At 43.9% G+C, this 12,825-nt stretch overlaps 1 protein-coding gene across 4 annotated transcripts; it reads left to right on the top strand.

Moving 5' to 3' along the window:
* The first annotated feature begins 7,421 nt into the window (after positions 1-7,421).
* On the top strand, positions 7,422-12,236 carry LOC136482756 (disease resistance protein RGA5-like). Of its 4 annotated transcripts, none has more exons than XM_066479963.1 (4): positions 7,422-8,323; positions 9,051-11,065; positions 11,205-11,257; positions 11,977-12,236. In XM_066479963.1, the coding sequence occupies exons 1-2, from the start codon at positions 7,494-7,496 to the stop codon at positions 11,059-11,061; spliced, it is 2,841 nt and encodes a 946-aa protein (XP_066336060.1). In that variant the 5' UTR covers positions 7,422-7,493; the 3' UTR covers positions 11,062-11,065; positions 11,205-11,257; positions 11,977-12,236. The 4 variants fall into 4 exon arrangements, with proteins under 4 accessions (XP_066336060.1, XP_066336059.1, XP_066336058.1 ...); XM_066479962.1 differs by having other exon boundaries at positions 11,934-12,236; XM_066479961.1 differs by having other exon boundaries at positions 11,205-11,261.
* Positions 12,237-12,825: the final 589 nt, after the last annotated feature.

Genomic DNA, 12,825 nt, shown 5'->3' with positions numbered 1-12,825 from the left:
TGGCATATGGTCCCAGAAGGCATGGCCTTTTAGACCTATCATTAGCTTGATGAGATTCAGTGGCAACAAATTCTTCGGGTGGTCTATAATGTCTTGCATTGCATCCTAATTCAGTTTCCAAACCTTTCCCATCAATACCCAAATCTTTTAACCTACTATACACCGTGCAAAGTGGGCACTTTGACGAAGTTAATATCTATCGTAGGACTTATGCTAGCACCTTGTTGTCATGGCTGGTGGTAAAGGGGGTGTATAGGAGGACATGCCAGATCCTTCTCCTTGCTATCTATGTAGGGCTGCCAGAGAAAATGTTGCATTTGTCATGGATCCTCCATCAGCCGATGAGGCACTTCTATCTTGACCTCGGTAGTAGAATTTGTAGAGCCATACTCAATGGTTACGAGAAAGATGCGGCCCTCATTTGTCACTTGTGAGACAACTTCCACTTCAACCAATGCATCCTTAACAGGAGTGACAGCAGAGAGCGAAGAGTCTCTCAACGATGGAGGTCTCCAAGGGCACCGCAATGCCATTCTCTATATTCTTCTCACCAATGATGGAATCTGCACTTATCGTACATGTGTCCTCAAACAACAATGAGTTGACAGGCATGCAAGCCACAACAAGAGAAGGAAGGATCGACGACATCAAAGAGTCATAGACGGGAAAACAGTGGCCAAAGAGCTCTGTATATGAACCAAAGAGGTTGGATACATCAACAGAGAGGTGTCCTCACTTGGCAGCTCCATATGCTTCAAGTGTGTGGCCACACATGTTGACCACAACCTGATAGCGAAAATCTCCTCGCTAAGGTGACGCACCAAATCCTCTAAATGGGTGATGACCCAAACCCTATAAGCGGTAGTGGAGCTCCAACGATGGAGAAGGTCAACTGCCAACCTAGACGCTTCCAGCACTAGCGGAACGACTACAAGGCCAAGGATGCAAAGATTAAATAGTGATAGGTAGGACGATGAAGAAACCAAACCGGAACTGACCCAACATGCGAAGGTCATGGAAAAAACAGCGGCTAAAACTACAATGGAGTAGAGCATGGTCATAGCCCAGCCACAGGAGACCCAAGAGCCGAGTCCCAAGAGGTATTCTTGAGTTGTCTACATGCTCTACACTCTACAGCCTCATATTATAAGTGAGGTGCCAAATAATGAAAGTGAAGAACTATCTCATATTGTAAGTGAAGTTCCAAATAATGAAAGTGAAGAGCCTCTAAGAAGATCACAAAGAGTAAGAAAGTCTGCCATCTCTGGCGACTATGTCACTTACAATACTGAGTTCCTTTACAATGTTGAAGGTTCAGATGACATAATGTGGGAAAGTGATCCTACTTCATTTAAGGAAGCCATTAAGAGTAAGTATTCATCGGAGTGGTTTAATGCCATGAATGATGAAATTAAGTCTATGAGCACTAATAAGGTTTGGGACTTAGTGGAAATTCCCAAAGGAGCCAAAACAGTACGTTGCAAATGGGTCTAGAAGACCAAACGTGACTCCAAAGGGAAAGTTTAAAGATTTAAAGCAAGACTCGTAGCAAAAGGATTCACACAAGTAGAAGGAATTGATTATTTCAAAACCTTCTCACCTGTGGCAGCAAAAGATTCACTAAGAATAGTAATGGCGCTTGTGGCTCATTTTGACTTAGAATTACATCAGATGGATATTAAAACAGCATTCCTTAATGGTGATTTAGATGAAAATGTTTACATTGCACAACCAGAAGGTTTTGTTGTGGAAGGAAAAGCATGTTTAGGATGCTTACTTAAGAACTCCATTTATTGACTCAAGCAAGCATCTAGATAGTGGTACCTAAAGTTTGATAAGATAATAAGAAAATATGATTTTAAGGGAAATTGTGTGGACAATTGCATCTATGCTAAGTTCAGGGGGAGTGAATTTGTTATCTTAGTATTATATGTGGATGATATCCTATTAGCCAGCAACAATAAGGACATGTTGTAAACCAAAGTTTTCCTCTCCTCTAAATTTGTCATGAAAGACCTTGGTGATGCTTCCTATGTTCTTGGCATAGAAATTCATCGAGATAGAACTAAGGGAGTATTGGGATTATCTCAAAAGGCATATATAGAAAAGGTGCTAAAAAGATATAATATGCATAAGTGCTCTACTTCACCTGCTCCAATAGTCAAGGGCGATAAGTTTGTAACATTTTAGTGTCCTAGGAACAAAGAAGAAAAAAATAAGATGAAAAGAATTCCATACGCTTCTGCTGTCAGAAGCATAATGTATGCTCAAGTCCATACACGCCTTGACTTGGACTTTACAACCGGGATGCTTTGCAGATATGAAAGTAATCTAGGGATTGACCACTGGAGGGCCGTTAAGAAGACCTTGCGTTATTTGCAAGGCACTAAGAATTTTATGCTAAATATAAGAAGTCGAATAACCTCGAGGTCGTGGGTTATTCAGGCGCTGATTATAATGGGTGCTTAGATTCCATTAAGTCCACATCCGGATATCTATTCACCTTATCATGGGGAGCTATTTCGTGGAAGAGCTCCAAACAAAGTATAACTGCAACGTCAACAATGCATTCAGAATTCATAGCTTTATTTGAAGAAACGGGGCAGGCCGTATGGCTTAAGAATTTTATTCCCCAACTAAGAGTGGTCGACAGCATATCTAAGCTACTAACCTTATGTTGTGATAATTTATCAGCAATTCTCTATGCGAGTAACAACAAGTCAAGTGGTGCTGCCAAACACATTGACATTAAATACCATGTTGTTAAATATAAAGTCCAGGATCAAACAATAAGTGTTGAGCATTTAAGTACAGAAGAAATGACTGCGGATCCGCTCACTAAAGGCTTACCACCCAAATTATTTAAGTATCATGTAGCCGGCATGGGTTTATTGGAAAACCTCTGATTCTGGAATAAGGGGACCATTAATGCAACCATCTCTCCATAAGACTAAGAATGATCATTCTAAAATGGGATGATGCGCTATAGTCACTGAGTTCAGTAACACTTAATTGGCTGTTGTAATTCTTTGGTCTTGGTGTTTTGTTTCATTAAAGAGTGGTTATATGTATAAGTACTAGACTCAAGATTAAGGGGGAGAATGTTGGAATAATCTCTCGTGACAAGGTCAAAGGACCGAGTCTGAGCCACTCACACGCCCTGATCAGGGGTGCCCAACCAACTAATGGTTGCGGCCCCCCGTTGCGCAGCGCAATAATAACAGAGGAAGTCCGGCCCTCATGCAAACCAACGTTTCCGTGAAACTAGCCTCGACCCCAACACTCCTAACCCTAACCTGATTTGGGGAGTGCTGTAAGCGACGGGAAGGCCGCCGCCGCTCTACTTCGGCGACCCGAGGAGGAGGAGGCGCACAAGACCGAGAAGGAGACGCAAGGCGACGAGATCCGCGAGTCTACGACAACCATGCCGACTCCTACCTTGAACGACAATGATGGTACATCAAAGTAATTCCAATTCCTAAGTACAACTAGGTGTTCTATCGGTTGAGCTAGGCCATAAGATCCTGTTAATCATCAATAAGTTCTAACACCCACAACTGACATTGTGGCGCCGGTGTGCTGCTTGTGCAGAAGCTCGAGGAGCAGCGCTGGCGCGTGCAGGCCGAGAGGCTGAAGGCATTGGCGCGTGTCGAGGAGACCGAGGCGATGCGGCGTGCCGCGATGGTTCGCAGGGGCGGCCTCCATGGCAAGGTTGGACATGGTTCCTCATGATCTACGGCCTCTTCTTAGACTGCCTCGAGTCATCTCACTACTACTCCGTCTTGCTCCAGCGCGGCCACTTTCATTTGCTGCCTCAAGTCGTGCGGCCAGCCGGCCACCTTGCACCGTTGCACGTGCAAGTGTGCAGGCTGCTGCTACCCTTGAGGCCTTGACGCCCTCTGCTTCGCGCCGGAAGGCTAGCACGGAGACAAGGCCAAAGCAGGCTCTATGGACAAGCTAGGATGGGTAGCGGCAGCTAGCATGGAGATCGTCGGCGAACGACGCCGCATCCGGCTATGCCTGCTGGCACGTCCGTCGGCGATGGTCGATCCCCCTGGCCAGGTCCTCTCCTCAGCGACTGAGACGGAGCCGGACGGATGGAGGAAGGCGCGGCGACGCGGCCACTTATGCGTGCAGCGCTGCAGCTGGAAGGACTGAGGAGGGAGTGAAATTACAGATCTACCCTTTTTTAAAATAATATCTGAAGATTATCTGAAGATTAACTAAAAATTTATAGGCACTGATATCGCATGATTTGGTACTGGTCCCGCATGTTTTGGTACTTCCGGGTACCTTTATCTTGGTACTTCTTATTTTTCTACCATCCGATGTGAACCAATGGATGGTTCATATTTTTTTCCATCTACCGTAAAACTTGTAAACAAATAAATGCTCTATTTAGGAGATGAAGAAATAATCAACAAAAAGAATCCTGCGCCACATTACCACCACTGTCCGGTAAGTTGTTTTTTTACGACACGAGATCATTCCATTTTCATTAAGAAGATAACAAAAGTTTCATTAGGACTGGTCAATCTGTCAATACATTAATCGTTTCATCAGTCCAATTAAACAAAAGTTGGATCTTCAACTTTCATTAGGACTGGTCATGCCGTTAGAATGTCCTGCGTCCCCGCGTGAGCCTCGACACACCAAGCCCCGTTCTATCAGGCCTTCGGCTTAGAGCTTCATTCTTCTGGCCAGAACGTAATACAGTATTATTTGATCCATGAAAATTTTGAGCATGTTTTTTAACTCTTTAAAATCTGATTTTACATTAAAACGTAATTTTACACATGCGCATTGGCAACAGAACTCTTTAAATATATGATTCCGGTCACGTGCCAAGGCCCGTTATATAACTCTTTAAATATACGATTTTAAATTGAAAATTTAGTTTAGGATGTGTTTTCCTTAGTATTTTGTGAATTAATAAAATCTTGGGCTGCGACACAGAGATGTGGTAGCTGTTGGTAAGCAACACACGCTTCTTGTACTATACTCCCTCCATACTGCAAATTTAAGTCGTTATGGACAAGGCTTGGCTCAAGCATTGGAAATATAAATCATTAATAACATTTAAATTGTTGAGTTTAGAAATGTGAAAACTATATGAATAGATTTGTCTTGAAAAGTACTCTCACAAAAAATATACATATATCACTTTTCAATAAATATTTTTTTATAAAAATAAGAAGTCAAAGTTATGCTTCGGAAACCGCTTCACTCTCCAAAACGACTTGAATTACCGGTACGGAGGGAATATATATTTCACTTGTTAAATGTTAAACCCACTTTGAATTTTGATGAAGGTATCGATAAAAATTCTTAAATATTTGATGCAGGCTTCGGTGCTTGTAAATAATGAGAAAGTTTTAGAGACAGTGCGTCGTGGCGTGCATGGAATCGAGGTCGAGGATGTTGGCGTTAGCTAGGTGACTGTGAGGCGTGCAGCCGCATGCATGGATGCTTGCGCGGCCTCACGTGGACTCATGTGCAACCAGCGTAGGTATCCGAGGCGTCTAGTACGTGGACTCGCGTGGACCCATGTGCTACCCGCGTAGGTGGGATGACTGCCATAGAACCCCGGCTGCCTGGTTGCTTCCGTGTTACTAACTCATCAGCTACTGCATGCCATAGAACCCCCATGCTTCTTCAGCTGCTCCATGGTGAGTACAAGCTGCAGAAGGACGTTCGGAAGCAGGTGCAGTGGCTCACCGACGAGCTGGACAGCATCTACCCTCTCCTCCGCAATGTCTCGGATGTGCCATGGGATCGGCTCGACCAGCAGGTCAAGGTGTGGGCACGCAAGGTCAGGGAGGCATCCTATGACATGGAGGATGTCCTCGACACCTACCTCGTGCGCGTCGATGGTGGGGAGCCTACTGACCCGAGCAGGCTCAAACGTGCCATGAAGAAGATGTAGATGGGTAAAGTCTTCACCAAGGCCAAGGCTCGCCATGGTATTGCTGGCGCCATCCAAGACATCAAGAAGTCTCTCGAGGAGATTGCTGAAAGGCGTCAGAGGTACAAACTTGACGAGATTATGTCCAAGCAGAATACAACTACCTCAAAGATTGATCCTCGCCTTAAAGCTATGTACAAATAAGTGACACGACTTATTGGCATCGACAAGTCAAGGGAGGAGCTCATATCCGTGCTGAATCCATCCCATCTAGATCACGATGTGTTGGACAAGAAGATCATGAAGAAGGTTTCTATTGTTGGAGTTGCGGGATTGGGCAAAACCACTTGCAAAAGCGGTGTATGACAAGCTTAGGTCGAAGTATGATTGCGGAGCTTTTGTGTCAGTTGGCCGCGATCGTGATTTGGTTACAGTTTTCAAGGACATCCTCTTTCATCTTGACAAAGTCAAGTATCACAACATCCATACCACTGGAAGAGGTGTTGATCTCCTCATTAGCGAGCTCCGAGAATTCTTGGAGAACAAGAGGTACACATCAGGCACCCATTTGCGAATTGTAATTTGTTAGTGCCTTTATGATACTGTAGCTGCTCAGTTAGCCCTTGTATGCTAGTCTGCATTATCCAATAGGTTATACAAAAAATATTATCTACGAGTAATCTATGGAAGACTTCCTAAGATTGATATTCTCATTTGTTACTACCACTCTACTTCACACATATAACAAAAATGCATATTATTTCCAAGTCATGCAACACTTCTTAGTCGTCTATCAGAACACAAAAAGATGTACTTGACTCCTCGCGCCAAGTATATAAAAGGATAATACTTTTACCAGTTCTAAGCACAAAATTTCAAGTGTTGTCGGTGTTCTTAAATTATACGATACTACTAGTAATAACACGGTTCAATAATTCATGTGTTTGGGAAGTATTTTCCTATCAGGAATATACCAACTCCAGAATTTGGTGCCATATTAGTTCATTTGGCTCGGTGCTTAGTATATATTAGGTCGTAATAAGATTCCCGTCGTGGTCTGAGGCATAAATAAATCGCATGTTGAGCACCCGTCAGTCCATCTCATCTTGCACATGGTTACCCATGATTGTGTCTGCAGTATTCAAGGAAGAAAGTTGCAGGACCAACTGCTACAATGATGTGTTCATCGGTAGAAGAATTAGCGTTAGGTGCGGATCAAGGTATTAGCGTCGTGCTGGTCTTGGAGGAAAGCAGCACAAATGTTTTAAAAGGAGCAACTGGACGTAAAAGTGAACGCCTCTTTTTGGGTTTGGCGGAGACTCGCGGGGCGGCCGTCGTCCTCGATGAAAGCAAGCCCCTACCTAGCCGCGTTAACTGGAGACTTGTGTTGCGTAGTGCCTGCCGTACGCCATGGAAAACAACACAAGCAAGTGCGGTGGCCACTTCCTGGGAATCCTGGCTGCGTCAAGTCTTTACCTACTGTGTCTAATTAATACTGCCTCCCACTGGACGCCTTGCCACCACCACAGTACCACTATTAATCCACCCGAATTGCTGCACTGGGAACCAAGAGAGGGAAGAAAGAAGCATGAGTGTCGTGACGGGGGCACTGGGAAGCCTCGCCCCCAAGCTTCTTCAGCTGCTCCATGATGAATACAAGCTCCAGAAGGGCGTGAAGAAGCAAGTGCAGTGGCTCCACAGAGAGCTGGAGAGCATCTATGCCTTCCTCGGCGAGGTCGCGGAGGTGCCATGGGATCGGCTCAACGGGCAAGTCAAGGTGTGGGCACGTGAGGTCAGGGAGGCATCCTATGATATGGAGGATGTCCTCGACACCTTCCTCGTGCGCGTCGAAGGTGGTGAGCCTACTGACCCGAGCAGGCTCAAACGCGCTATGAAGAAGATGGGCAAGGTGTTCAGCAAGGCCAAGGCTCGCCGTGGTATTGCTGGTGTCATCGAAGACATCAAGAAGAATCTTGAGGAGCTAGCTAAAAGGCGTCAGGATTACAAACTTGATGACAATGTGTGCAAGCCGCTCGCAACATCGTCAACTCTTGATCCCTGCATGAAAGCTATGTGCAAAGAAGTGACACGACTTATTGGTGTCAACAAGTCAAGGGACGAGCTCATATCCATGCTGAATCCATCCCAACCAGATGATGTTGCGCCTGCCAAGAAGGTTTCTATTGTAGGAGTTGGGGGACTGGGCAAAACAACTCTTGCCAAAGCAGCGTATGACAACCTAAAATCGCAGTATGACTGTGCAGCTTTCGTTTCAGTTGGACGGGATCATGACTTGGTAAAAGTTTTCAAGGACATCCTCTTTGATCTTGACAAGATAAAGTATGACAACATTCATAACACTAGAAGAGGTGTGGCACTCCTAATTCGTGAAGTCCAAGAATTCCTGGAGAACAAGAGGTACACATCAGCAACCCAGTTGTAAATTGTAATTTAGGGAGTGCCTTTTAAGATGTTCTTGCTCAAAGTTAGTCGATACTACTAGTTTTCACTATGCTGTAGCTTATGGTAAAATATATTATCTCCATATCATCTATGCCAGATTGCTTCTTGAGATTCATTTTCTCCACTCCACACATATAAGATGAAATCCATTTATTCAGTGGTCTCTAACATAACTGCTTTTAGCTCGTCTTTTCGAATGCCGAAAGATGTACTTCGCTCCCTATATAAAAGGGCAATACACTATAATGTATTTATTAATTGTCCTTAGATTTTCAGAATATTTTCTTTCTGAAACTATAAATTTGAGGGGAAAAACAAAGTTTTAGGGTTAGGCGGTCAGCTTGTGCTGCAACATGCCCTTAGGTACGTATGTTCTTTATAATAATGTGGCCTTAAATATGTAGATTTTTCAAATAACCCCTTTGAATTGGTGTTTAGTTTCCATAAGTATTCCAAAAGTTGTAGGGTTAATTTTTTGAATTGCCTCTTCTATGATTTCCAACAGTGCCGATTGTTAGCACGAAATTAAGATTCTGAAACATCAACACATAGTTTTGTTTTTACTAGCGTGATCATGTGTTTGATGTGTCATACTAATTTTTTTTAATCTTAGTAAATATCTTGCTTCTGCAGAAGCTCCAAACATTACTAACCAATGGTTCTTACACTTTCATGTGGATAGGTATTTTATTGTTATTGATGATGTATGGGATGTGCCCACTTGGGAAGCAATCAAACTGTCACTTGTTGAGAATAATTGTGGAAGTAAAGTAATCACAACTACTCGTAAGTTTGATGTTGCCAATGAAGCTGGTGACATTTACAAGCTAAAACCACTTTCTGATGATGACTCCATGAAGTTACTCTATACAAGGATATTTGGTGCAGAGGGGAAATACCATGATAAGGAACCAGAAGAAGTCATCAATAAAATTGTAAAGAAATGTGGTGGTATACCATTAGCAATCCTGGCAATGGCTAGTTTGTTGGCCGGTAAACAAAAGTATGAATGGTCTGAGGTGTTGAACTCTATTTGTTTTGGATCCAAAGGCAATATGGAAGCTGAAGAGACTATGACAATACTTTCATTTAGCTACTACGATCTGCCTCCACATTTGAGGACATGCTTACTATATCTAAGTACATATCCAGAAGACTATGTGATTAGAAAGGATTCTTTGATATGGAAGTGGGTAGCTGAAGGATTTATCGATGGGAAACAAGGTACAAGATTATTGGAGCTTGGAGAAAGATACTTCAACGATCTCATTAATAGAAGCTTGATCCAGGTGGTGGAGAACGACTTGGATGGAACAGTATCAGGCTGTCGTGTTCATGATATGGTTCTTGATCTGATGCGTAAGCTTTCATCTGAAGAAAACTTTATTGCTATATTAGGAGGCAATGTGGAAGGAACACCTGCACTAAGCAATGTCCGTCGGTTAACCCACCAAAATGGAATAGCCGAGCACATTAATTCTGAAGCCATGGTTACTAGGATGCCAAAAGTGAGGTCATATACTGCATTCATGTGTTCTATTGATAGCTGGCAACAGTTTTTGAGAATTAAACTTTTGCGCGTGCTGGATATAGTGGGTTGCAACTTTAAGGAAGGTTGTCACCTGGAGCATCTTGGTGATTTACTTCACTTGAGGTATCTTGGAATACGGTGCCGAGGTCATGCCCTAGAGCTCCCAAAACAAATAGGGAATCTAAAGTTACTGCAAACACTAGATGTGGACGGAACGTTGCCAGCAAGCATTGTGCACCTAACAGAGCTGGTCCGACTACGTGCTTACAGCAAGGTGCCTGATGGGATTGGGAAGCTAGTTTCCCTAGAGGAGCTGATAATATTCAATGATTGTGATAAGCCCAAAAAGTTTTTGAAGGAGCTAGGCACCCTGCGAGAACTCAGGGTGCTCATGTTCGGCACTAAAGGGATGGACGAGAGCATGCAGAGAGATTTTATGGAGTCTCTAAGCAATCTGCAAAAGCTCCAGCATATACACTTGGGTGGTTTAGGTTGGGGCGTGGATACAGCCATGTGGGAAGCAGCAGGCTTTCTGCTCCCACGACCTCTCCAATATTTGTCATGGTCTATTATTAAATTGTCTAAATTGCCGTCATGCATTAATCCCTTACGTCTTCGCAACTTGTCCCACTTGAAACTGTGGGTGACTACTATGGATGAGCAGGATCTGAAACTCCTTGCTAGGTTGCCGGCACTCTGTTTTCTTAGCCTGGGAACAAAGTCCACAGTAACAGCAAGTAATATTAACGCTGGTGATGGCTGCTTCTTCCAGAAGTTGAGGAACTTGGGGACCAATCTAATGGTCCAGTTTGAGCAGCCCAACAAGGAGGACGCTAGCATTTCATTGCATATATGGAATGGAGAAGATGCTATGCCCTTTGCCTCTGGAAAAAGCAATGACTCCAGAAAAGCTGTACCCTCTGGCGTGATGCCAAATCTTGAAGCGCTTAGGTTTGATGTCCCTTTACGGGCCCTAAAAGATAACAATAGTGAATGTGGGAATATCGGCTTGGAGTACCTGCCTTCCCTTCATGTACTCCGAGGGCTGATCGTTTGTAGTGGCGTGTCTGCTGCGGAGGGGGATGCTGCATTGGCTGCGCTGAGAAACGCATGCAACGTCCATCCCAACCATCCCACATGTGATATGCATAAATATTATTAATCAGGTACGCTGAGAATTTTGTAGTTAATATCTCCCTCTTTATTTGTCTCTGTCTAGTTACAATTCTGTCTCCTTTTTGGCATATATGCATATCACTTGCTTGTCTCTACTCAATTAATTATTAGCTTAATCTGAATTTCCAGCGGGAAGACAATAATAATGTGTCTTCGGGAATTTGGTTCTGCATGCGTACAGTGTAAGTACTCCACCCTGTTCTGTCCTATCCTAGCTGATGGTGTCACTGTTGCTCCTCGTGCGTGTCAGCCATTCGAGTGCGTCTGAGTTTTTCCGACTTCACAGATTTTGAAAATCTGTTAGCCTAATTGCCGGCAAACAAATAACATTATGATTTCTGAGTCCTGACTACATAGAATGGTCTAAAAGAGACATTGCTGCTACAGCACCGTCGCATTCCCAATATGCAAATACATGCATGTGGACATCTAAGCTGATGTATGAATTACATTTTTGCTTCGCGAGGGCGAGTAGTATTTTATTTTTAGCAATGATGAAACTACCAAACGTATTTTAGCATATACTGATTTTCGGTGAATCCATTATACATCGGACGTAGGTATAGTCACTGAACCGTTTCTAGTGGCTGCACTAACTCTGTTTGTAGCCACCAGTCGCTACTCTGTTTTCCACTTTCCTATCTTGATATGTACTGTGCTGCCTCGATGGTTGGTTCCGTCGTTTGATTTGTACATAGGTCACTTGTTTATAATCTGTCACCTGTGAGTCTGTGACACATCCTTGTATGATTAATCACTAGGAAACAAGCACTTTGGTCATCGAATAATTTATGGCTGTAAGCATAATATCAGAAGAAGATTCAGTAGAATTATTGACCAACTTACTTCCGCTCGCAGATTAGTGTTTCTGATCCATGTTTCTGGTTGAACCGTGGTGCAGCCCAAATGGTGTTGGCTTCAATGCGTGCCAGACTACATCAGGCCATCACCACAAGATGAGTCGACTGTGTCGGCTCTTATGTTCAACCGACCCATTCTCTATTCTAATATGCTGTATCAAAGTTTCAGTGTACTCTGCTGCCTATTTAGAACCTGCAAAATTTTTCTTCTTGCTGAACTCCTGGCTTGTATTATTAGTTTCTCGACCTTTCTGTGGTTCGTACATTCTAACAAGCTTGGAACGTATTTATGTTGTGCGAAAGTTTGAGGAGGCTTTATGAATTGCTTGCATTGCCTCATCACTACTGGAGACGGCCTCTTTGCCGAGGGCCTGAGGTCCTCGGCAAAGGCCCATTAACCATCGGCAAAGGCTTTGCCGAGGGCGGCCCTCGGCAAAGAGCTCTCGGGGAATTTTGAGTCGGCGAAGAGGGTCTTTGCCGAAGGCCCTTTATTAGGCACTCGGCAAAGCCTATGCCGAGGGCTGGACCGGCACTCGGCAAAGAAAAGCAGCCGGCACGGCGCCGGCGCCTAGGACGGAGTCTTTGCCGAGGGCCGTCTCCGGGGGCCCTCGGCAAAGAATTATTCTTTTTTTATTGAAAAATCTTTGTCGAGGGCCTCCAACCATGCCCTCGGCAAAGAAATGTTCCAGAATTTTTCCAATGAATCTTTGCAGAAATGTTGCAGAATTTTTCCAAAAAATCTTTGCTGAGGGCAATGGGACGGCCCTCGGCAAAGAATTATTCTTTTTTTTTAAATCTTTGCCGAGGGCTTCCCCGCATGCCCTCGGCAAAGAAATTTTAATTTTCTTAAAAAAGTCTTTGCCGAGGGCCTCCAACCATGGCCCTCGGCA

The sequence above is a fragment of the Miscanthus floridulus genome, chromosome 9 (assembly GCF_019320115.1).
Source record: "Miscanthus floridulus cultivar M001 chromosome 9, ASM1932011v1, whole genome shotgun sequence".
NCBI lineage: Eukaryota > Viridiplantae > Streptophyta > Magnoliopsida > Poales > Poaceae > Miscanthus > Miscanthus floridulus.
Note: the sequence above shows the minus strand (reverse complement) of the source record. Positions and strands in the feature narration are given on the sequence as shown.

What these genes read in the sequence shown, in the direction of transcription:
- LOC136482756 (XM_066479963.1), top strand. Translation starts at nt 7,494, where the DNA reads ATGAGTGTCGTGACGGGGGCACTGGGAAGCCTCGCCCCCAAGCTTCTT. An exon ending in GAATTCCTGGAGAACAAGAG is followed by an intron (nt 8,324 to 9,050) that starts GTACACATCAGC and finishes TCATGTGGATAG; the next exon opens with GTATTTTATTGTTATTGATG.